General features: G+C 29.6%; 3 protein-coding genes across 5 annotated transcripts; 2 read left to right on the forward strand and 1 right to left on the reverse strand.

Annotated features, from left to right (window-relative positions):
* Window positions 1-9,229: 9,229 nt before the first annotated feature.
* Window positions 9,230-11,413, forward strand: LOC130982702 (homeobox-leucine zipper protein ATHB-40). Its single transcript, XM_057906773.1, has 3 exons — window positions 9,230-9,484; window positions 9,571-9,890; window positions 10,965-11,413. The coding sequence occupies exons 1-3, from the start codon at window positions 9,391-9,393 to the stop codon at window positions 11,181-11,183; spliced, it is 633 nt and encodes a 210-aa protein (XP_057762756.1). The 5' UTR covers window positions 9,230-9,390; the 3' UTR covers window positions 11,184-11,413.
* Window positions 11,414-16,933: 5,520 nt separating this feature from the next.
* LOC130981632 (G-box-binding factor 1) lies at window positions 16,934-21,722 on the forward strand. Of its 2 annotated transcripts, none has more exons than XM_057905224.1 (12): window positions 16,934-17,203; window positions 19,201-19,356; window positions 19,432-19,479; window positions 19,550-19,639; window positions 19,727-19,816; window positions 19,997-20,157; window positions 20,254-20,311; window positions 20,513-20,561; window positions 20,649-20,863; window positions 21,010-21,087; window positions 21,203-21,328; window positions 21,438-21,722. In XM_057905224.1, exons 2-12 carry the CDS (start codon window positions 19,300-19,302, stop codon window positions 21,486-21,488), a joined length of 1,023 nt encoding a protein of 340 aa, XP_057761207.1. In that variant the 5' UTR covers window positions 16,934-17,203; window positions 19,201-19,299; the 3' UTR covers window positions 21,489-21,722. The 2 variants fall into 2 exon arrangements, with proteins under 2 accessions (XP_057761207.1, XP_057761208.1); XM_057905225.1 differs by lacking the exon at window positions 16,934-17,203 and adding an exon at window positions 18,392-19,100.
* A 550-nt stretch (window positions 21,723-22,272) lies between these two features.
* Window positions 22,273-25,317, reverse strand: LOC130981633 (HVA22-like protein k). Of its 2 annotated transcripts, none has more exons than XM_057905227.1 (8): window positions 25,181-25,317; window positions 24,900-24,958; window positions 24,718-24,815; window positions 24,318-24,369; window positions 23,979-24,042; window positions 23,011-23,106; window positions 22,706-22,778; window positions 22,273-22,613 (listed from the first exon to the last, which is right to left on the reverse strand). In XM_057905227.1, the coding sequence occupies exons 1-8, from the start codon at window positions 25,211-25,213 to the stop codon at window positions 22,504-22,506; spliced, it is 585 nt and encodes a 194-aa protein (XP_057761210.1). In that variant the 5' UTR covers window positions 25,214-25,317; the 3' UTR covers window positions 22,273-22,503. The 2 variants fall into 2 exon arrangements, with proteins under 2 accessions (XP_057761210.1, XP_057761209.1); XM_057905226.1 differs by having other exon boundaries at window positions 24,900-24,967; window positions 25,181-25,314.
* Between the last annotated feature and the right edge of the window lie 79 nt (window positions 25,318-25,396).

Genomic DNA, 25,396 nt, shown 5'->3' on the forward strand with positions numbered 1-25,396 from the left:
ACTTGAGGGAGAAAGTGCAGGAGCTAACACAGGAGCTTCACCAGCAGGTGGAGTAGTCTAAGCAGAGGTATCGAGAGATTCTTGCATGCGTTGCTGTTAGCTTAGACCTGACGGAGAAGCTGGAGCAGCTTGATCGGTTACGACAGTAGATGGAGAAAAACCAGCAGATTTACGCTGGAGGCAGCGGCGCTGCTAATGGGATACCGACAGTAGCACCTCCTCCTCCACCTCAGTAGGGGGACCACGACATCGCCACCACCGCCGACGATGAAGATTATCGGGATCTTTAGAATTTAGGATTTTACGCATTTTTATTTGTCTACTTCATTGTATTCTACATTTGTGATATTTTATTTCTTCTAGACCATTTATTTCTTAATAAAATAATTTCTTAATTTCTGACAATGTTAAATTTTTGCTAATAATTTTGTTTATAAGAGTCTACTAATTGTGACTTAACTGTGCAAAAAAATTTAAAAAATAAAATTGACATTACCGTAGAATTTTATCTGATACAGTAACTTGGGGTCTAAACACGTAAAAAGTAACCAGCAACACAATCTCATCAAAATCTATTGAAAAGACCGACGAAAAATCCGCCAGTAATTAACGTCAGACAAAATAAATCTGCCGAAAAGCAATTTTCGACAATGTTTATACCGTCAACCTAAGGATAACAGTAAATCCGATACTAATCTATTTAGCGACGGATTTATTTGATTAATTTGACGGTAATCAGCGTTTTTCTTATAGTAATTTTTCTATTTTAACATGAATTTTGGATGTATTGATGAAATATTCAGGATCATTTCTTAATAATTTAGGATGTGTATTTGAGTATAATTTTGTCTTGTATGTATTCAATATATAGTCTAAAATTAAAATGTCAATTAAAAAAACGTACTTGGGCTGGTCCAATTAAAAAATGTACTTTATCTCAATAGGATAAAAATTTAAAGAACAGAGATACAAAAATGTATTGAAAGAAAAAGAGTTCAAGAGAGACCTATACGTGTAGTCTGATGGTAGTATATTAGAAGAGAAAGAAAATAAAAAAATAAGTAATTTTTTTTATTTGTCGAACAAATAATATCTTAAAAGTGAGATTTAAATTAATTAAATAATAATAAATTTTTAAAAATAAAAAATATAATTAATTAAAAAATTAAAATAATATATTATTAAATTTAAAGAACGAAGAAAAGCTAAATTTTAAACAAGAAGTAGCATTTTAGTAATAATTAGGGTTGCCTAAATATAAGGAGATATTTATTTTTGTTCTGCCGGGAAGAATAATCCCTACACAACGTGGCCACTACTTTTGTATTGGTTTCGTCCTATACGGCCATTTTAATCGATTGCATTTTACAAACTGAAAGCTCTTCAACTCATCTCTAAGTCTTATCCTTCTCCGCTTACAAGTTCAAAGTCAGTTGTGCTGCCATCACATCTCTAAATAGTTTGTTCTTTAGTGCCTCTTACACCATCATTAGGTTCCCTTGACAACTTGCCTTCGCCATCCATGTCATGCCACGGGTTGGATAAAATTGTAAAATTTTACAAGTATTGTTATTATTATTATTAGCTATTAACTTATATATATACATTTTTGTTATGGAGGAGCCAACTTGAATCCTTTGCTAGGTTATAGTTTGAGAGCAAAGGACAACATATTTCTAGTCAACAATCCTAGAAACCAGTTTTAAATATTAAAGATCTAATATCAGTGATTTAGAACAACAAATAAAAGATGTACTTCTAGAGTTTATGATTAATTACCGTATGCGTTAAGTGGTTAAAGGATAATATCTTAATGAAAGTTTAGTACTCGAAAACACGCATTCTGTCTAATATTCTCATAGGTGGCACGTGATTAATCTATTAGGCATTAAAAAAATTCGATAAAAGTGTGAATCTTTTTCTTATAACATATATATACAGTGATTAGATCTTAATTATCAAAGATTTAACTTTCAAAGAGTCCTCCTACACACTTATCTTTTCTCGTCATTTATATTAATCGTGAGGCCTTAAAGCTTAACAATAAATGATGATATCTAAAATTTAAAATGGACCACTCAATCACTTCGGGCGTTTATAGGAATATCAAATTTAAACATTCAACTTGATTTTATAAAGACAAAAACTAAAAAATCAATAGAAGTTTATCGTAAAAAATAAGAGAATGCAAAACTTAGATCAGCATTAGTCCAAAAGGTATAAACCTGAGTTTAATTATAATTAAGTTTGATTAATCCAAATGTGGACCAAGATATGTTCCCCAAAATATTTTAGGACCATCAATAATGTCTTAGGCTTCATCTGGAAATTGAGTCGTAACAATTTCTAGTTAGTGAAAAAGTCCCAGGTGGGATTGTATGTTTCTCTAAACAATTGTAAACACTAGAGCGCCTGTGTTTGAAATTTTAATTTATGGTATGTGGCCCATAAAAGAGGGATGGCCGGATAGGATAATGCATTTATATTGCACCTTGTATTAATAATGGACGAATATAAGCCAAGTGTAACGTACATGTCACATGTGATGAGCTGACACCTTTTGCTGCAATTTTTGTATTTCTTAACCTTTACTAATACTGTTGGGGATTGCAGTTAATTTTTGGGATAAGTAATCAATCTCAATTTTAACTAACTTCCATTTTCACTAAGAGAGTAGAGTAGTCAACATATATATATATTTAGAGAAAATCATTTTTTAGATATCTAAATGATATTTTTTTATTTATAAAATAATGTATCATCTTTTTTCAAGATTAAAGTAATATATTTTTTAATATATATTTTACTAAAATATCTTTTACTAACTATATACAAATTAGTGATAATTATTAGTTAATTTAGATAGTAATAATAATATTTATTACATTAATTATAAATATATTTTTTATACATTATTTTATAAAACAGCAATATAAAGTTGGATAAGCTCTAAAATAACTGCAGTTTATTGAGTTATTCCATGCACCACGCATCTAAAACAAACTTTTTTCTTTATATATATATAGAAATAGGAGAAAAAGGGAAAAATAAGAGAAACTCAAGTGTATGAAGTAATTGACACGACAGGAAGCTACGAAAATAAGCGTACATTAATAGGGGTGTAGAGATGTCCAATCTCCAATGAAATGTTGTGGATGGAGTTTGGTTGTACCATGACAATTGAAAAGGAACCTGCAAACTGCAACAACCGTTGTCTCCTTAAGGAATCCTTAAGACTATGATGAAACACATGTCTTTGAAACAATGGGGCTAAAGAGAAAAAAATATCTATTTGGCCAATGCAAGCTAGCTTAGCATATAGTTCATTGAAAATTATTGATGAATCTAATGTGTTTTATTAGTAAGATAGAGAAGGGATAGAGAGAAGCCTTTCTCAAATAAATAAAGGACAGACAAAGTGAACATGCTTTATATCTTTGTCCAGCATCACCCAAACTGAATATTCCTTTAAAGGTTTACTACATTGTTGCCACGTACATTTCTCAACCTCAGTATTTAATTATATTTCTATTTACACAGGTCAAGGCTAGGGCAAAGATAAGGAGAGAAGAAAAGCAATAAATTTAAAGCAGTCTTGATGGTGTGTCACACAGTCACACAGCACGTACGGTCCACCTTGTTTGGGTGCTTGCCTTTTGCATAAAAAATATCACTCTTTTTAAAATTTTTATAACTAAAAAATTTAAAATTTAATTTTTGTTATCTCCAAAAAAAATATAATATAAGATAATTAAAAAATATTAAAAAAAATTCAAACAAATTTAAAAAATACATATTTAAAAAAATATACTAAAGATATAACTATTCACGTACGACAATCGGATAACTTTTTAAATTCGTCAAAATAATCATCAAAATTTATTTGATAAAAAAATGTAATTATCGTGTATATACATAATACATAGATAATAATACATTTTTAAGGAAAAATATATTAATTTTTCTTAATGTTCGGTCAAATACATACAATGCAACTTCTTTAATTTATTTGCTTATATCTATATATGAGAAATGTTTGAGAATGGTCAGATTTTTTATTTTTGAGTATTTAAAAATATGATTTAGTTAAAATATATTATTAAATTAGTAGACTAAAAAAATTAAATTAATAATTAAAAATATTAATTAAAAATAATAAATTCTGATAATTTTTTAGTATTTTTTTATATATTTCTTTAAAGAAAATTAGCTGAAAAGTTTACATGATCTCTGTAATAAGTAAATAGTTGTATGTATCATATAATTTAAATATTGTGGAAATTCAGGTACAGTCGACTTCACATGAAATTGATATATAAGAACTATTAGATGATTTGATTGATTTGACTAAATTTTCATCTAACGACTCTCAAATACCAAATTTATGTAAAGTCAACTTCACCTAAGTTTTTACCTCCAAATATTGTTTTCCTTGGAAACAAAACAAAGCAAGTAAAAGTGATACCTAATATTTTCTTGTTAATATAAACTAGCGGCTCAACATGTACTATCGTGAGCCGCTTTTCTATTGTTTTTAAAAATATTAATTTATTTTTTTATTAATATACTATTCATTCTTTAAATTTATTAGATAAATATTTTTTTATTTTATTATTAACGTAATTTTATTTATATGATATTTTTTTGGTTTAATTACTCTGTTAGTCCTTATAATTGCGCAAAATTTTTAATTAGGTCTCTATACTTTTTTTTTCTTTTAATTGAGCCCCTGTACCAACTTTTTTTTTCAATTAGGTCCCTCTTGACAGTAATTGGCTTAATTTTATAAGGATCCAACTATAAAAAAAATTGGTGTAGGAACCCAATTAAAAAAAATAGTACAAAGACTTAATTAAAAAGAAAAAAATACAAAGACCTAATTAAAATTTCGCGAAACTATAAGGACCAACAGAGTACTTAAACCTATTTTTTACCTTAAAATTACTATAAAAAATTTTTAAATGTTAAATTATAAAAGCACACAATAAAGAGGTATATATAGTATCAGAAAAAACATAATTCAAAAAATAATGATAATAATATTATCTTGATTTAAAAAAGAGTATATATAAACTAAAATACATGTTAGTTATTTAAGATAATTTTGCTTAAATGTCATGGATATTCATATTTGTCTTCATTTTTTTAAGTGATAGACCAAAATATGGATGAATCTGAATAGGCATTCATTTTCCTATAAATAGTAAAAAAATAAATTAAAAGAAATGAGAATGCTTATTTTTTGTTTTTAAATATCAAACTATAAGAATAATTAATAAATAAAATAGAATAATATAAAAATTGTATACTTGAAAAAAATCTTTTACAATTCATCATACATCTCTTTGTCAATAACTTATTGAGCATTGAAAAACTGTCTCATTTATTGACCATAAAAATTACTATATAAATGATTTAAGATTATTCAATTAAATTGATTTCTTATTATAGGGACGAAATCAATTAATTCAATTAAAATCTGTAGAATTGAGATATCTTGTTTTACACTGAATTTTTTAAAAAGACAAAAAAATGACATTAATTTTTGTTTATGTATGACAAAATATAAATTAAACGAGAATACATATGATTTATTAAGAATTTATATTTAATAAAAGTTACCACAATGATATTGTTTGTTATCAAAATGAGTTAGTTGTGCTCTTCTGAGTTTATTGCTGAAAAAGAAAAAGTTAAATTTTAACATTATTAGTAAATACGTCTATTGTATTATTATTATATAATAAAATTTATTTTATTACATTTCATTTTTGAGTTTTATTTTTATTTTATTACATTTTATTTTTGAGTTTTATTTGCTTTAACTATATCTCTCCAACTAATTGAATAAATTTTGAGTATTAATATTAAAATAAAAATATGTATCATCAATACAATTGTCAAGGTCGTTAATATAGTAATACTTAATTTATTGTCTATTGGTCTTATTGATACAATTAATTGCTCATCCTTTCATATACTCTATAACAATTGAAATCTTTCTTCTTATAATTTATTGTATATATGTATAATAGTATATTTCAATAATATTTTGTATATTAATTTAGCATTAAATAATGATACATCCTAACTAAAATATACCTTTTACCTTTTATTGGTTTTAAAAATTTTATTTTTGTAATAAACATCTATGTCAATATAAATGAAAAAGAAATAAAAAAAGAGTGAGAATAAAAATGAAAAAAAATATAATGATAATAATAATATAATGAAAAAGTACGAAACAATATATATGATATAGTAGAAATAATAATAATTTTACGGACAAATTACTCTTAAGATAGTAGAAAAAATAATAACTGTATCAGTTGTTTTGAGCTGCTCTTATAATAGTAGAAATAATGATATCGGTTGTTATGGGTTATAGTGATAGGAGTAAAATAAAAAAATAATTGGACACAAAACTTTTATATCTCTTTTAATTTATTAGCTACTAATAAAATAAAATATTATTATTTACAGTATAAATTAAATTAAAAAATATTTAACCCGTAATATTATATTAGAAAGAAATAGTTATTATGAAAAAAATACAATAACACTATTTTAATTTAACTATATAAAAAAAATTAAATTAAAATTTATTAGGTATTAAATAAAATAAAATAAAAGTTATTTGCACTATATTATAACAGCAATACTAAGGGTTAGCAAATTTTTAGGTTTTGAGCCATTAAATAATCAGTATAAGCATTTCAAATAGAGGGATAAAGAAGAGGATTGATGGCTAAATAATTTGACGTGTGAGGAAAAATTCTACTGGGTAAATAATGGCTAAAATTTTTATCAAAATTGATAATCACTGAGACTTTTCGCATATTATAATATGATTCCAACTTGGCATTTTAATTTCACTTATAAAATATATATCATATGACCCCCGAAGTCTTACACTCTTAATTAGATACAAAATCCATCCATGCAATTAGACATGGTAATACTATATATATACACTAATTAATTAATAATGTTTGTGTGTAATAGTTAATTAATTTTAACCTTATATATTTAATTTTACTTTTTCATATGTGTGTGATCTTCAATTTTTATGACTTGTTTGTTTGTAAATGTCTATATATAATTATTATGTATGATAAAGATTAACTATGTAATGTATGTTATGGAATGAAATTTAGAAAATATACGAATTAAGTGGATAAAGTTGGATTAAACCGGTAAACCATAGATAGAGTTTAGAGATTGCATCTTTTGACATAAAATAAGAACAAACTTAAAAATATATGAGATTACCTTTGAGTGAAATTGAACTCAATCCTGTCCAACCTATCCATTAACAATATGGATAGGATATCACGTTTTTAACTTTTAATTTAATTTATTTTGTCCTTGACTTGCAAATATACTAAACCCAAGGGAGTATAATAAAAATATATGACAGTGGTGAGTGATCATCACGTACGTTGTGAATGACGACATGCCTAATAGGAAGGTCAGAGCTAGGGAGGTGTGAACTCAAAGTTCTAATTAATTAATTGCTAAATATATCATAAAACATATGTTTCAAAGCTACACTCATCTCGAGCCATGCATACCCTAAATTAAACCACAAAGCCAGAAAGCAAAGCCGTATATGATGAGTGTGGTTTAATTCAACCGGAACATATATTATATACAATTGAATGAATATATATACCATGCATTATACCACCTAATTGGGATACAAAATTGAAAGTGCCTTACTTGTTCAATTCCAGAGGCTAACCGCTCCTCTTTTGTTTATTAAGGTCGAGGTGGTCAGCTTTGGGATCCCAATCCCATTCACATCAAAGAGGATTTAAATTAAAAGAAAAAAAATAAATTAAAAAAAAAAGGAAGGGCATGCGTGTGACTGTGGATAAGAGAGGTGATGAATTTCCCTTTCTTTGGAAAAGACTTACTTAAGTGTGGGTTTCCACTTACACATAAATTCCAGCATTGTCCGTATGCTTAATTATCTAGGTTTGGCTAATCCATTTTGTACGTACTCATTAATCATTAAATTCAAATTGAAAGACATACAAGATGAGTTTCATGATTATTAATTCCCTTGCTGGGTATATACATATGACTGACTCCTCCAGTAGATAACTATTTTTTTTCTTTATTATGATCTTTCTACATCAAGTCTAAATTATTATACTTAGTGCTTACAAATACTTAAATAATAAAATACGTATATAAAAGCTAACTATTCAAGTATATATACTACAAGTTTTTATATTAATTTGCATAGCAAGATACGTATTCCTTAGTTTTTGGTACGTACGAGATCAATGATAGATGAATTTACAGAGATATATATATATGATGAGATAAAATAGGGTCCCGTTTATATTGGAAGGGTGCCGCACGCTTATTTTATGGTGTGCATGATGAGTATTAGGGGTGTTCGACTGTTCGTGGTAAATCGGTTTCCTATCAAATATTTATTCGATTCAAACATTAATTTCACTTGTGATATAATTTGGATTGGATAATTTTGTCTAGACAATTTAATTCAATTTGATCCAATTTTAAATGATTTAAATTGAATTAAATTTGTGATTCTGTAAATTTAAAATATATATATATATAAAAGAAGTTTTGATATTAAATTTTCAAGTTTTGGCATAATAAATCTTATCTTATATATATATATATATATATATATATATGTATATATCATAATAAAAATAAAATTATAAGTTGGTTAAAATAAATCAATAAATATTATTTTAAATTTATAAAATATTTACTAAATAATAATAATAATATATAAATAAAATAAAAATGTATAATAAATTTAATATATTATAGATAAATGTTTAAATATAATAATAAAATGATATTATTATATTATATTGTGTAATTTGAATTAGATTGTTTTTAAAAAATAAATTTAAAATTCTATCCAATTTATATGATTTTTCAATAATAAAATTTTAATCAATTTTTTATTTGAATTAAACTGAATGAGCAGTTTTATTGGGATGAACTTGTATTTAACGCCGTAACGAGTATATGTGTAGTAGAGCATGTGTTGGCAAGTAATAAATAAATGGAGAAAATGAGAGAGATGGCACTAATCCGTAAATATACAAGAGAAATGAGGGCATTTTTTGGGGTGAGTGTTGTGCATCCATTAAGACACACAGTCTCACACATCATTTTCCTTATAAATACATCACACTCTTATATCTTGTCTCTCCAACAACATTAGACTCTTAGCTTTCAGAGCTCACTCCTCCTTAACAAGAAGCGATCCAGCTGAGTCAATATCTAACCTTAATTTCCTCTATACTATATTAGCAACTAGCAAGAGAGATTAGAGAGAAATATAAGACTAATAACATCATCATCATCATCATCAACATATAAATACATAGAATCATGAATCAAAGATCTATGGATGAACAAATGATGCTTATATCTCAGCTATATCCTGCTGCTGGTGATGCATACACTCAGATAATTGCTCAACAAGGTTAGTTATTTAGTTAGACTAGTTAATGATGTGTAATATTGTTACGTTGCTGTTGTTGTTGTTTTAATTTTATGTTGTTATTGTAGGGGAGAATAAGAAAGCAAGAAGGAGGCGTAACAAGAAGAAGAAGGGAGGAGAAAACGGAGGTGGAGAAGGGAACAAAAAGAGAAAGTTGAGTGAAGAGCAAGTGAATCTTCTTGAGATTAATTTTGGGAACGAACACAAACTGGAGTCGGAACGGAAGGACAAGCTAGCTTTGGAGCTTGGTTTGGATCCGAGGCAAGTTGCCGTTTGGTTTCAGAATAGAAGAGCTCGTTGGAAGAACAAGAAACTGGAGGAAGAATACTCCAATCTCAAGAGAGCACATGAAACCACTCTACTCGACAAATGTCGCCTTGAAACTGAGGTAACTATATTCAAATTAATTAAACCTTCTCTTTCTCTCTTTCTCTTTCTTAATGCTTAATTAAATTTTCTGCTTTTCTGGGAACGGGGAACCCAAAATCACTATTTCTTTCTTTTTAATTCTCTTAACGTCAGTTTTGGACAACCATGTCATGTGACTAATTAACTTCTCTTAACTCTACAGGTCAGCTCGTTGATTTTTTTTAATTAATTTATCTTTAACAAAATTAAACCTCTTTTGTATATATTTTAATATCATCACTATTACTCACATAAAATATCTTTATGTAAATATTACAGTTAAACATCATTAATTAATATAATATATGTTAAGTGTTAACATTTTAATTACCAACTTTATAAAAATACATCTTGACCTGAGTAAAATCTTTGGGTTAAGTGTTGAAACATGAAAGAGTGAAGCACAACCCGCATGCAGCCAGTTCTTCAGACCGAAAAGAAAAACACAAAGCAGAGACCCACCGGCCATATATATATATATATATCAAGTTCAGGATATTTTTAAAATAAGTGAGAGATAGAACTAATAATGATGATAACTCCAAATATATACTAATTATTTTTAAGTGCCGAAAAATAAAATAAAACAAATTGTAATTTTTTTTCATCAACTTATTATATATATGCGAGCTCTGGGCTCGAAGAAATCCAAATGGTCCTGTTAGTTCTTGGCCACAGGATAAGAGTAAGGAAAGAAAAAATAAATGAAAAAGACCACAAAGATGGAACAGCAAAATGCCACCTTAGCAGACAACAAAAACCACTGTTTTCTTTTCAGTTCTTCCATAAAGTTTGTGAATATTTGTATTAGGATAAAATTAACGTTGGGCTTTGCTGAAGGAAGGCCCACTAAGCCACGTGACATGTGTTCCCACGTGAATCACCATTTGCCTATACCATAATGCACCTACCAAACCATGCATTATGCATACCTTGTCTAATTTTCAAAGATACTAAAATATGAATATATTCGGTCTTATGTTACTATTACAAACTTATTTCTAGTATTTTTTTTTCATTTTAATCGTTCACAATTTTCATGCCATGGTTGCAGGTGCTGAAACTTAACGAGCAACTTTCTAATGCAAAAGAGGAGATTCAACGATTGCAAGACATGGTCCCAAGCAACAGTTCTAGTTCGCAATCGCAATCACAATCACAGTCAATGGAAATTATGGACCCGCCATTTCTTGGAGATTATGTCTTTTGTGTGCCTGAAACTCATTACATTAATGGCATGGAATGGGTTGATCCGTACGAAAATATTTGGTAAAAACAAAAGAATTGGTCAAAACTTGTCTTATTTAGTATTCATTAATTATTACTAAAATTAATATAAATAAGACAAGTTTAGACTATTTTTTTTTCTAACATTACTAGGCCAACTTATTATATATTTACATAAGTTTAATTAGCATGTTGTAAATAATGTGGATAATAATCTAATATGTAATATATTGTTCCTAGCTCTAAACTAGTGTGTGTATTTGACTATGATGTAATTGGAAGGTATTCATCAACATAATAACTTGCATTTTGACCCCTCGTCTCAGAATATCTTTATTTTATACACAATATTATTTAACTAATGTCATGATGAAATATATCGTCTCGTATGTTTCTTTAGCAAAAATAATTAATAATAATTGAGTTCACCAATGCTCTAGCTAGGTTTCATTTTGTTATATATGTCCATATAAAATTAGAGAATAAAATCACATACAATTGGATGAGTTGGGCTCTATAGTCTATACATAAAGTTCGATGGTAGTGACGTTTCAATCCTAATCTAGTTGGTCATCTTATCTCTGTTTTATTTTTGGCAATTACAACGGATTCTTTATATTTGATTTTTGAGAATGAACTAGTAATGGAATTCCTTAATCCTTATCGCTCCGTTTATATATACGGTGAATTTTATCCGATATTTTTTAAAATGTAAAAGTAAGGTGCAGTCGACTTCATATGAAGTTGATAACGAAGAGTTGTTAGATAAAAATTTAGTCAAATCATCTAATGGCTCTCAACTATCAACTTCACGTAAAATCGACTGCACCTAAATTTCTATTTTTTTAAAAATAAAGGATAAATTATTTTGTATGATATACATGTCTTATTGTTATTAGATAAAATAAATTAATTTATTATAGTTAAATTTTTTATTTAATCAAAATTTTATTAACCTAATTAATTATAGTATAATTTTTTTTATAAATTATAAAAATTACTAAAAAAATTATATTTTGCAATTTTTTTATTTTTTTAAATCACGCATCTATTAATTAATTTCAATAACAAAATAAAAAATCTATTTTAGAAAGAAAAAAAATACTCTCTTACTAATTTGCTCTTACTTTTTTCATTCTTTTAAAAATCTCCTTCATTTTCCTTAACAATGAAACTAGATTATTCATTGAAAATATTTTAAAATAATAAAAATTTTCAAATACCTCAATTTCAAAACAATAAAGATAAAAAAGTATATTTTTAAGTGCAAACTAAAATGCAGTTAAAAATATGTTTGTGCAACAAGGAAAAAAAATAAAGACCTAAATACAAAACAGAAATGTAGTAACATGAATTAATGCATGTGTATGTCGTATAAAATAAATAACTTTTTAATTAGCCAACAAAAATAATGGATAATAAATAGATATAATTAGTTAATAAGAACAATAAAAAATTTTTGAAAAGATTTTAAGAAAGCAAGGGAGAGAATTTTGAGAATTTTAATTTTTTGTGCTTCTTGCATTTTTTATTTATTCTTTTTGTTTTTTGAGATTTTTTTATTTTATAATTAAAATTGATTAATAAATGTGTGATTTAAACATAAAAAATTACAAAATTTAATTTTTCTAATAATTTTTATAATTTACAAAAAAAAATGACATCATGATTAATTGATTAGATCAATAAAACTTAAATTAGATTAAAAATTAAAATTAACTATGATAAGTCAATTCATTTTATTTAATTTTTTGGTGACTATTCATTTTATTTAATTTAATAATAATAAAATATATTACAAAGAATAACTTACTCTTTAATTTAGATAAAATTTGATGAATTCACACACACACAAAAAACACACACACATACATATATATATATATATATATATATATATATATATATATATATATATATATATATATATACTGTCGTGATCTAAAGTTGAAACTAAGCGGATCTTGGTCCCGACGGAAAATACAAAACTGTTGGGTCATAGTCGCATACTACTAGCTATACATGCATCTTGCTTTTTTATCTTAAAATAAAAGAAGAAGAAAAAAAAAACATTTGAAAAAAAATTGATATTCCAAATAATTGTCAATTTCTATCATTAACATGATATTAATAAAATTTTTAAATTAATAACTATGATGATTAATTAATTACATGTATTTATTATTATTTGTTTTAATATATGTGTCTCTTATTTTTTGGACAGTTATTTTGATATGAAAAAGTATAAGAACATGAATGTTACATATGCAATTATGCATGATTAATGCTTAATTCCAGAAAATAATTTTTAAAAGAAAATAAAATTTTCTACCATCATGTTTTTAAAATCGATTCTAAAAATAAATTAAAAAAAACGTTTTTTAATAATTAATTTTTTTTGTAGTGCTATAAAACATTAAAAAATTTAAAAAAATAGCTGGTGTAAATAAAAATTTTTGACTTTATAATTTATTATCTTAAAAATCTTTTACATAATTTAATTTGTAGTGCTACGTGTATAGTGTGTTTTATTTCTATCTCAAAATTAAGTTATAGTTAGATTAATTGCATTTTATCCCTAGAGACTTTAAGTATATGATCTTTTAGTCGCCATCTTTTTCATCAATTATTACAAAATAATATATTCTTTTAAGAGTTAAAATAATGTATATATATATATATATATATATATATATATATATATATATATATATATATATATATATATATATATATATAGCGAATATATTAGGGGGTGAATGTCATTATTTTTTTATTTAGTACATCTGAGACTTAATGGTTTCAATTGTTCAAGATAAAATACAAACTAAATAACATTGTTCTTTGAAAAAATATTCAAAGTGATGGTTTTTTTATAGGCATTTAATAACGAATAAATAAATAAATAATGAAACTTTAGAATTAAGTATGTTATGACTTATGAGTTCCAAAATAAGTGATATTCACCACAATAATAATAATAATTAATAAGCTAAGTCATAAAAATTAGCATTCTCTTTTGAGAGGTTGTGACACTATATGAAAATTAAAAGGCTATACGCCTATAAAGTGAGGTAGTTAAATTATTGTACTAAATTCTTGTAAATGAAATTGTTTCAACAGAATGAAACTCATTATTACAAGTAATAATACGTAAATAATTAGTTAGATATAGAGTGAATATTTTATCCGACCCTCATAATTATCTCAAAAGGACTATGAGACCTTTAACAAAAAAAATATTTCACTCAGTTTCTGATTTTTATTTTTTTTTGACTGATTTGTCCTTGTGTAATAAAAAAAACATTGACTTTTTTTTATAAGGAGCTAATCAGTCCTATAAAAGTAAAGCTCAAGAGTCGAGTTGGATATTTTTTTGTCAAAAACATCGTTGTTTTTCGAGGTAATTGTCGGGGGCTATTTAGGATTTTTTCTCTTAAATTATAATATAACACTTAAATCATGAAATTCCTTCGTCCAAAATACACTAATTATTTTAGTTGAACTATTCTGTATAGATTTTAATAATAAAATTATAATTTAAAATGATGATAGAAAGAAAGTGGACATATAATAAAGTAAAATAATTCGTGTGTTTAAGAAAGAGTTTGCAAAAAGGACAGATATGAAACAGACAGAGAGAATATGCAGCCTAATTATTCCCATGAAATAGATGGTTGAGGTCTTGAAGCTTTGAACCTAGACAAAGTCTTTACTTCTTGTTTAGGGGCTCTGGTTTTCCAGAATCAGGACTAACACTGTTACTTTTTTTTTCCTTTTATAATTGTTTGTCCATTAAAATTTGCATTGACTTCAACACTAGACTTAGACTATATGGCAGCCTTACAGCAACATCTAACAATTCAATGATTCATTCATTATATTATGTTGTTCACTACTTATTTGTCTACATTAATTTCTTATATTATTGTTTCACATATGCAAAATAAAATAAAACATGTTAAATGCGAAGCCTAATGGGAGAGATTCTAAGTTGGTGAAAAGTAGTTGTGGGGTTGAACGTGCTGGGAAATAAACTAAAAGACAGAGCGAGAGACTAATACTAAGTATTTTAAAACAAAGTTTTAAAATGGATTTAAGTACCTAGCTATTAGTGGGGTACATACGTGCATTCTGATAATGGCTTAATTTTGAAGTATAAAGACAATTTCTCTAATAGGATTATATGAGGAAATAAAACGTGATTATAACTTACTTTACCTAAAATCACATGATCGAATCAATTAGAAAATATATCATATTACTGGAACCCAACAACGCAACAAACATCAATTAATCCAATTTGAGTTTGAGGTTTTACAAAACTGGATTGAGTTTATCGAATTATGTAAACCTAATGCCTAATCAAAAGAAGAAAAAAGTTAAACTAATAATGTGACATAATTTAGATAAATCAAACTCACTCTATTTTGATTCATTGAATTTATCGGTTTCTAGTTTCAACTTAGATGATAGTGGATGCTGGACAGAAGAATAGTAATACTTTTCGCAGACGTTGCAAAATAGAAAAATTTTAGGGCATTTTTCCTTTGTCCTGCTTTTTTTTTTCTTCTCGGTTGCTGGGCTTTATCAATTAGATATTCAATGATATGGACCCGAAAAGTCAACAAGCCCAATCTCATGATAGAGAGGCTAATTGTTTTTTGGTCCGAAATATCATGAGCCCAATTATTTCATCATCAAAACGCATATTGGGGATACACCGCCGAAAAGTGAAAAGTTTATTGGCTTCATCTCTTTAAGCTAAAATGGATAAAAGCCTTTACACCAAACACTCTTAAGCCCATTTGTGAAACAATGAAAAAAAACTCCCTCTCACACTGTTTTTGACATATTTTATTTAAGAATTTTGTTAATATCACGACCAAAAAAAAAAAAAAGAATTTTGTTAATATGTACTTTAAATATATAAATTAAAACTACAAATTAAAAACGTTATTATAAAAACAGAAATATTTAGTAATAAAAACTATTAATAAAAAACTGTTAAAATTTACTATTTTTGACTTTATTTAATGTACGTTACAATAAATAAATACTAAATAAAATGAATTTAGATTGTTTTTTTGCCCTCTCTGATATTATTGTTATAAAAAAATGTGAAAAGTGTAATTTCTAGTGTAATTCTTGTGTAGTTATTAAAGTAAAAAAATTAAAATTTTTTATAAACAATAATTTTAAACACGTTTTAATTAAATTCTTTATTTAAATCCTCCCAAATATTGGAGATGATTATGATGGCAAGATTAGTTAAGTGAAAAGGATTAGGCCACTTGGTTGAAGTTGAAAATGGTAAAAGAGAGAGAGAGCATGGAGGCATTTGACATTTTGAAAGCATAAGAATTTTTCTTTGTTATGTGGCCGACAGCAACGAAGCAAAGTAGCCAACCAAGGAGTGGAAACCGGAGGCAATGTCACAAATACAGAGTGTGTGCGCGTGGCTACTCACAACGCATTCATTGCTTCCCAACAATTCCCAATTCCATATGCCTAACATAACATTTATCAAACTACACATATATTTAAAATGAAAATTAGAAAATAAGGAATATTGAATGTTATCCTATCCATCCAGTAAGGAGAAATTCGGGTGATGAGTCAGGGGGGTGGGGTGTGTAATTGCAGTTGGATGGAAGAGTAGGAAACCTAATCCAGTAACACATTGACAGCTGTAATCCTCTTGGCTCGCACGTGTCACCTCCAAAAGCCCTAAACCCACACACTCACTTTCACTTCCCTTTCCTTCCTCCAACTTGTTAGAGTTTGTTGCGAAATTTCAAGTCCTTCCCATTCCTATTTCGTCCCACAACTGCTCTCTCTCTCTCTCTCTCTCTCTCTCTCTCTCTCTCTCTCTCAATATTCTTTACCTCTTTGGCTCCTTCCTTCATACTAGCACCACAACAAAACAAAACATAAGCATACAATATCATTAGTATAATTATAATTATTAGAGTTATAATTGGTATTATTAGAGGTGTAAATCCTGGTTGGACATCTATCCCTGTTGGAAGTCCACCTCATCTTTTCTTCACGCCATCGGAACAGGTCACACTCTCTCTCTTTCTCTCTCGCTCGCTTTGTTTTGCTGTAAATTTCTAGGTGTATTTCTGTGATAGTGATATTAGAGCCTTCTTTTCTTTCCCCTTGAATTTGAACTGCTTTGCTTTCTTCTCTGATTCAGTTGAAATTCCGTTCGCTTCGTGTTCCACTCTCTCGCCTAAATCCGAATTTCTTGTGTCTTTGGCAGTCCAAATCCAAAATTTCTGATACATCACTCTGTCTATGTTAACGTGATTCATTGATTCCGTTTCCTTTTATCTTTTTAAAACTTAATTAGATGAGTAATAAATATTTTGACGGAGTCAAATCGCAGTTCTTATGTTTGAGAAAGCAACAAACGATTGGCCGCGTTCATCTATGACATGGAATAAGCAGGATTTTAGTTTTGTTCGCTGATCTAAAATTGTGATTAAATTAGAGGCATCATCTTGTGGATAAGAAAGAGAAAAGTGGTGTTGAAAATTACTTTTTGGCTATTTGACAAGGAATAGGATAAGCAAACAACAATAAACAAATTAATAATTATTTTATTTTTATATTTTATATATATATTTGTTCGTACACTATTAATACTGTGCTATCACCGAACGACCTCTGCTTTAAAAGTTACAAATGATGAGAAAACAGTAATCTCGGGACGAGACCATGGTATTTAGGGAGTCTCATCATCACTCCTATTAATTCTGTGTGCAAGCTTTTTCTAATAAATGAACAACTTTGGAGGTTTCTATGGCCCTCTAGTAAGTATACAATACATGTCTTTTTACAAGTATTGTCAATCTTTGGTTAAGTAAATGAATATTGAAAGGAGAAGTTCTTGCATTGACTAGTCAACATGATTTGGGTTTATTAAACCGGAAAAGAAAACGGATAAGGTGAACTAACATTGACTTTAAAATGCATAAGTTGTGTATTTTGAGTTTTTCCCTAGGATAGGTAGACAATATTGTTGAACAATGGGGTTAAAAAAGTAAATTAATTCTAAATTTAATGAGTGGCATGAGTAATTAAATATCTAATAATAACCAAATTTATTGTCTATTGGTTATATTGTTCAAGAAAGTCATTGGTTACCTAGGCATAACTCTTTTCATAATCAAGTCCAAAATAAATAAACGTAATGTGAAGTCAAATATCTATTTTAATTTACGATAATCTTAGAGAAAAAAAATAAATTTATTTTATTTAGTAAATAAAACACTTTAGGCTGATTTTACTAAATTTTTTTATTAAATATTTTCGTTTAATTTATTATTTATTCGCATTCAATATAAAGTAATATTGCCAGCTAATTAGAGACGCCATAGTATTCTTCTAATACAATCCATAATTTCATCATGATGGTATTGTGTTATCTGTTATGCAAGTGTTGCAACCGCTAGGACGTGTATTGCACGGCAGATTAGAACAAACACGTTATGTGATGAACGGTTAAACCATGATCGTCCCCGATAAACGGAATAAGAGATTATTCAATCCTAAAAGTTAAATATAATGCACTACGGACCTAAAATAATATGAGCGTAAGAAGTGAATATAAACATTAATAGGTACATGACATAGATATAATGCTAGTGAAAAGATATAGCTTTGTCTCCTTTCTCTTTCATGCTTTCCTTTTGTAAATAGGGATTGAATCATCCCGTGTGATGCGTGATAAGATGCAGCTTTCCCTTGTCCTTGTCTTTGTCCTTCAGCTAATCAATAAATGTGTATAAAGTGATAGCCACTTTCGAGTAACGCTCACTGGTACGGATATAGATTTTTCTTCACTCAAATTATTGAATTCCCCATCTAGAAATGTGAAAATAATGTTGCTTCGGCTAGATACTCTGTAATTTAGATATCGTTATATGAAGCTTCTTTCCTTGATGATGATGATGTTAGTTGCACTAGCTTTTTGATGCATGAAGTTGAATGAAATCCAAGAAAATTATATTTTTTATTCATTGTGTATTTTCTGACATGTGTGCTTGTTTAAGGTGGTAGAATTACTTACATGGCTATCAGAACTTGATCTGATTGCAAGTTATTTGGTTCGGTGGCAATATTGAAAGTGCAGTTTTTCTTAAGTGGTCTGGATGGGGACTGGGGAAGAAAGCACAGCTAAACCTTCTAAACCATCTTCTACGACTCAGGTTCTTTCTTTACCACCTCCTTTTTCTTCTGCTCCTTGCACCCATCTCATTATCGTTTCTGTTTACTTCTTACAGGAGATTGCACCGGCTCCTTCCTATCCTGATTGGTCAAGCTCTATGCAGGTTGGTGATCAAAGTTGTGCAATCTGGCTTTTGTATTTGTGATACCTAACATGTTGGGCTTTGGATTTAGGCTTATTATGCCCCTGGAGCTACTCCACCTCCTTTTTACGCCTCAACTGTTGCTTCTGCAGCTCCCCATCCCTATTTGTGGGGAGGCCAGGTAAATATCACATTTCATTTTTTGGTAGGTGTCTACCACATTCTGCGTCTACGAGTTTATCATTAAAGTTTTTTGTTTCTTTTTCAGCATCCTCTAATGCCACCATATGGTACTCCTGTTCCATATCCAGCTATATATCCTCCTGGGAGTGTCTATGCTCATCCTAGCATGGCAACGGTATTGCATTTTCTCCCTGGCATAAAAATATGAATTCTCTATAATATAATTTACTAATACAAGATGAACTCACATGTTATTGGGAAATTTTATTTGCCAGGCCTGATATAGTTTGGAAGTTAATTAATGTTGGACATTTTTTTTTTCTCTTTTTTTGTCTTCTCTTCAACATTTGGGTAGACTCCGAGTGCCCCACAGACCGACTTTGTAGGCAAGGTACCCAACGGAAAAGATCGGAATTCCGCTAAAAATTTGAAGGGAACTTCTGCCAATAATGGTTCTAAAGCAGGAGATAATGGAAAGGCAGGCTCGGGGTCAGGAAATGATGCCGTCTCACAAAGGTTTGGGAAGCCACTGGTTAATTTTGATCTCTTCTGAGACTTCTTTCTCAGTTAGCTTGCTTAATATGGATTTTTCAAAAAAAATTTCATTGACAGTGGTGAAAGCGGTTCTGAGGGATCATCCGATGACAGTGATGAAAATGCTAACCATCAGGTAAAAATTTACTATTCAGCATCAGCAATCACCCTTTGCAGTAAATAGTACTTCCTGAAATATATTTGGATTGTAGCTATTTTACACTTGGCTTCTTTTGCAACTTCATATATTTCACTAAAAGTAGATGGCTTAGTTGAAAGGAAGTTGATATTTTCCTGTTTTGTTTCTTGCTATCTTATGGGTTATATTTCTTTGTAGGAATCGGCTACAAACAAGAAAGGAAGCTTTGACAAAATGCTTGCTGATGGTATGTTGCATTCTTCTGCATGTTTTCCTATCTTTAATTTTTACATGGTTACTCAAGCAATTTTGTCTTAATTGTGAACTTTTTCAGGAGCCAATGCACAGAACAATGCCGGAACTCAACCTTCTGGAAAGGCTGCTGTGTCAATGGCTGCAACTAATCTTAATATTGGAATGGACTTGTGGAATGCATCTTCTGCAGGTGCTGATGCTACAAAACTGAGAAACAATCAACCTGCCCCAGGAGCTGTCAACCCTCCTACTATAATGGGACGTGAAGTTGCACTTGGTGAACAGTGGATACAAGTATGATTTACACATTATCTTCTTGAACTTCAGGCCATATATTCCATGTTTTCAAAAACATTTCCTTTTTATCTTTTGTGTGTCTCTTGGTTATTTCCTTTACCGTACAGAGCCTTACCTTTCCTTTCCTATTTCGGTTTTTTTAGGACGAACGTGAGCTGAAGAGACAGAAAAGGAAACAGTCTAACAGAGAATCAGCTAGGAGGTCAAGACTACGCAAGCAGGTAGTTTACAGTTATCTTCATGCAAGCAATGGTTAAGGGATATCAATAATATTTCAGTGTTTTCAATGCTACAATTTGACATCCTTCAATGTTTTTCATTTGTTGTACCCACCAGGCTGAGTGTGAAGAGTTGCAAAAGAAGGTGGAGTCACTGGGAAACGAGAACCGGACTCTGAGAGAAGAACTTCAGAGAGTATCAGAAGAATGCGAGAAGCTTACAGCTGAAAATAATTCCATCAAGGTAAATTACACCTCCAATTTTATTGAACTGAATTAGCATTGACCAGGTTGTGGTCTTACAACCTTAGATTATGTCCTCTAACAATACTTTTGCTGTCAACACTCAACAGGAAGAGTTGGAAAGGTTATGTGGACCAGAAGCAGTTGCCAGCCTCGAATAAATCACCTTTTTGTTATCTTCATTATAAGGCAACCCCGAGGTTTGATCAATTCCCAGAGCTAGAAGAGACAGACTTGCAGCTGCAATTCTATCAATGCCGGTTCTATTAATTAATCGAGCATAGGATATAGTATAATTTTTCTTCTTTGTTCACTAATTTTATCATACCATTAATTAACCCTCAATTGTAATTCTCCTGATGTTATTATTATACGCGTCATTTGTTGTTGTAATATTTCATCTGCCCTGAAGCGTAGATTATGTTAGGATAATTGAGCATTTGTGCTCAGAAATTAGTTTTGCAACTCATGTCATGATAACGCTTATATCTCCCAGCACCGTGGGTGACTGGAACCACGTCTTTGTTCTCTCCTATATAATAATATCTGAGGATTTGAGGTGACTTGAGGTTTCATTATCGGATTCTGGTAACTTTATATAATGACAGCAACTAGCCAACTAATCTTACCTGTTATATATACTTTTAGCTCTTGATTTAAGCTTCGACAACTGAATAAAAGTTCAAGTTTTTTTGCTTTTCCCCTTTTAACGTGCAAGAGTCATTCCCACTTTTCTAGGTTAGGTTAACACTCACAAACATGGCCCTTGCTTAAAATCAGGCAAGGTTTAGATTCCCTCTGCCTAATCCAATCTTTGAATACACGCCCCTACCTTTAGTAAAAAAGACCAACTTTTAATCAGGACTACAAAAATAAAAATGAAATAAATAATTATGTCATATGATCTGAAAATAATTTACTACGACCGAAAGTTCACAGTTCATGAAACTAAATAAACTTCAAATTTGAGAGGAATATTATGTCATATTCCGAGGTTGATAATACACGAGCAACAGCATGCGTGAATAAAAGGCTTGTAAGCAACACCACTGTACATTGTAGTTATCATGCTTTAGGCATCTAATTTTAACAAAATATTGACAGCTTCACAGTCACCTATGCAAAAAGCAGAAAATCTGACTAAAGGATTTAAGAAACATTTTAAAAACAAATCAATTAGTTATTATTTTGGTTAGGCTCAGCATCAGAGGGCACCGCAGGGTCTTCGGATGGATTAGGCTGCCTAGATCTATCTGATTCAGTTGCCCCTCCCAGCATATGATCCGCTAATACAGATAAGGAAATTAAATTTGAAGGTTAGTAACTTATGTAATCAAGCACCAACTGTATTCCAAAGCTAAGAAACATAATCATCAACCTGAACCACTTATCTTCACCACCATGCTCCTGACAAACTGGATCTCTGCTTGATATGAACTCACAAGTTTGATCTGCAACCACAAGACAAATTCTACTCTAAAAACAGCATTCTTATTTTCTTTATTGACCAACACATTTGAAACAGGATCCTCAGAAGATTCTTCCTGTCAACCATTGGCAGATAAAACTACACAATTTGATACTTAGAATATAAACAAGCTGCAAGGTTTTTCCTTGATTTCACCATCTTTGAGGAGATTACAAGGTTTTTCTTCTGAAATTTATAAAATCCGTGAAACATACCACTTCACAAGATGCAATGCCTAAAACTTGATCAACTTTTGCTTGATGCCTTGACAAAAAAGGACGCAAATGCTTCATATATAATTGCTTTGCTCCCTGTTGAAGAACTAGCTTATCAGAATTCCGAGAGTTGGGAATCAAAGAGACATTGATATTCAATGGATGAATGTCCTAGAAGGCCAGGAATATAGTGCTAATAAAGAAAAACAATGCAAAATATTAAGAGGACAAAAGAAAGTCAATATATGGAGAAAAAGGAAAATTTTCTGGAGTTACAAGAGAAGAAAAAGAGAAAATAAAATTTGGGAATCAAGTTATGTCCCACAATGCCAATTGATTTCCACATTCTGAAATAATAAATGAACTACATGGTTACCAGGGCCTCAGAGCTTCATCTAACTGCAGCACTTATCAGCTATTAATCCTAACAGTCTTTGAATTTCAATTTCGTAGGGTTATATTTTGAACAATCTACCTTACCAAAATTCACAACTTGTTATGCTATTAGATTTGTATCTAGAGCTATGCAGTGTCAAACCATAACAACTGACCACAGATCCACACAACTCAATGGTTTTGCAGATTAGTTCTCTCTATGTTTACCTAATAGTTGTCCATACAGCATTTTCCAGATCCTAATACTTATTCATCTGACGAATAGAGAGTAAAGACGCATTTCAAGCAGGAGAAAATGAAGAAATTTTGATTTTATCTAAGAAACTACCACACTTATCAAACATCTAGTGAACTGTTTGGCTTCTTTGGAAATCCGGATATACAGGTAAGCAAATCAAGGTAAGAAAAAATAATAAAATGAAGAAAAAAAAATAGATAAAGATAATAAGAGTTATGACTTAGAGATGAAAAAAAAAGAGGATACGGACAGAAGATAGATTGGTGAAAAGTAAATGAGATGCAGATGAGTACAAATAAAGAGAAACCTAATTCTATGTCAAAATAAAACTCACATCGGTCGAAGGAAGTTGCAACCAAACAAGAAATGCAAACTTAATGTGATAGTACATAGGAAACCTGCAAAAATATTTAAAGAATTACAAGTGACTCGAACCAAGAAGTGCATGAAGCCAAATTGGCAAATAAATGAATGAGGAAACTACCAAACTTGAAAAGAAAAATTCTTATACAAAAATTCTTTTTAACTGGAAGGTCTCACATTAAAAAGAAAATGTAGACCATAGAACATTGAAAATTTTGGTGGGAATACCCAACTCACTAGAGTAGGATGACATCAAAATTAACCTAGAAATTTATACTAAAAGATAGGAGGGGAAAAAATAACCCTATACCAAGAAATAAGCTTGTCTGTGAATACTTCGACGAGGCTGAATGAGCCATAAGCTGCAAATTTCAGAAGGGGAGAAAAAATCATAAATAATGTAACATAATCCATGTTAAGTTCAGACTTCAGACACTAACACTAAGAGCTTGAATCTAAAGTTAAAAACACTACACTATCTCTGTCTTTGTTCAGTGGAAACTCATGTGCAATTGTTTTAATATGAAGTTGATAATTAAAAATCGTTAAATGACAATTTAATCATGTATGTCAAATTATCTAAGGGTACTGAACTACAACTTCAGACAACTGTATATAGTTTCCAGCTTATTTAGGGGGTGATGCAAATATATTAGAAAACAAAATAAAACGAAAAGTGTAAGACTATAAGAGTAAAGGGGAAAAGGTACCTGCCCAGTAGAGAAGACACTTGCGTTGAGCATTTTGATCCCTATTTTCTATTGCCTTGAATGTAGAGTACACAGGCAAAGCAATTCCCACTGAACAGCTGCAACAAGAAGCACAAAGTAAAAGGGAGTAAATAGTTGAATAACAAATTGAACCAAATCTAGCGGAATGAGAAATATCATACCATGCAGTCCGAATTACAATGTTGGAGCCGAGAGGGCAGAGGAGTAAACGGAGTCCAACCTGCAACAACTAGTTCAGTTAACAACACACCTCAATCAATCCATCAAACGACAGAATTCATGTTTCAATTCCAATCGAGACTTTCCTGAAGCTATAGAAATCGGGAACACCATTGTAATTAATAATTAAAAGAAAAAGGAAATAGTGGGGGTGCAGATCAAATCCCTAGCTGATCAAAAACCAAAACAAAAGAGGGGAATAAGAAGAGAGAAGGGTGCAGACCTCGCCAGTTAAGTTTGATCCAAGCAGAGCCATGCCAATTCTAAACCCCTTCCAACTCCAGAACAATGCAAATTCAAGTTTTGTGGGGTTTTTTTTTTTTGTCGTTGGCCAATTAACTACACGGAATTCGAACCAGAGAGATGCTAATTGAGAGATGCAGAAGAAAGGCCGAAAGAGCAAACCATTGTTGCGGCCCAACATATGGATATTAAACAA

The sequence above is a fragment of the Arachis stenosperma genome, chromosome 5 (assembly GCF_014773155.1).
Source record: "Arachis stenosperma cultivar V10309 chromosome 5, arast.V10309.gnm1.PFL2, whole genome shotgun sequence".
Taxonomy (NCBI): Eukaryota; Viridiplantae; Streptophyta; class Magnoliopsida; order Fabales; family Fabaceae; genus Arachis; species Arachis stenosperma.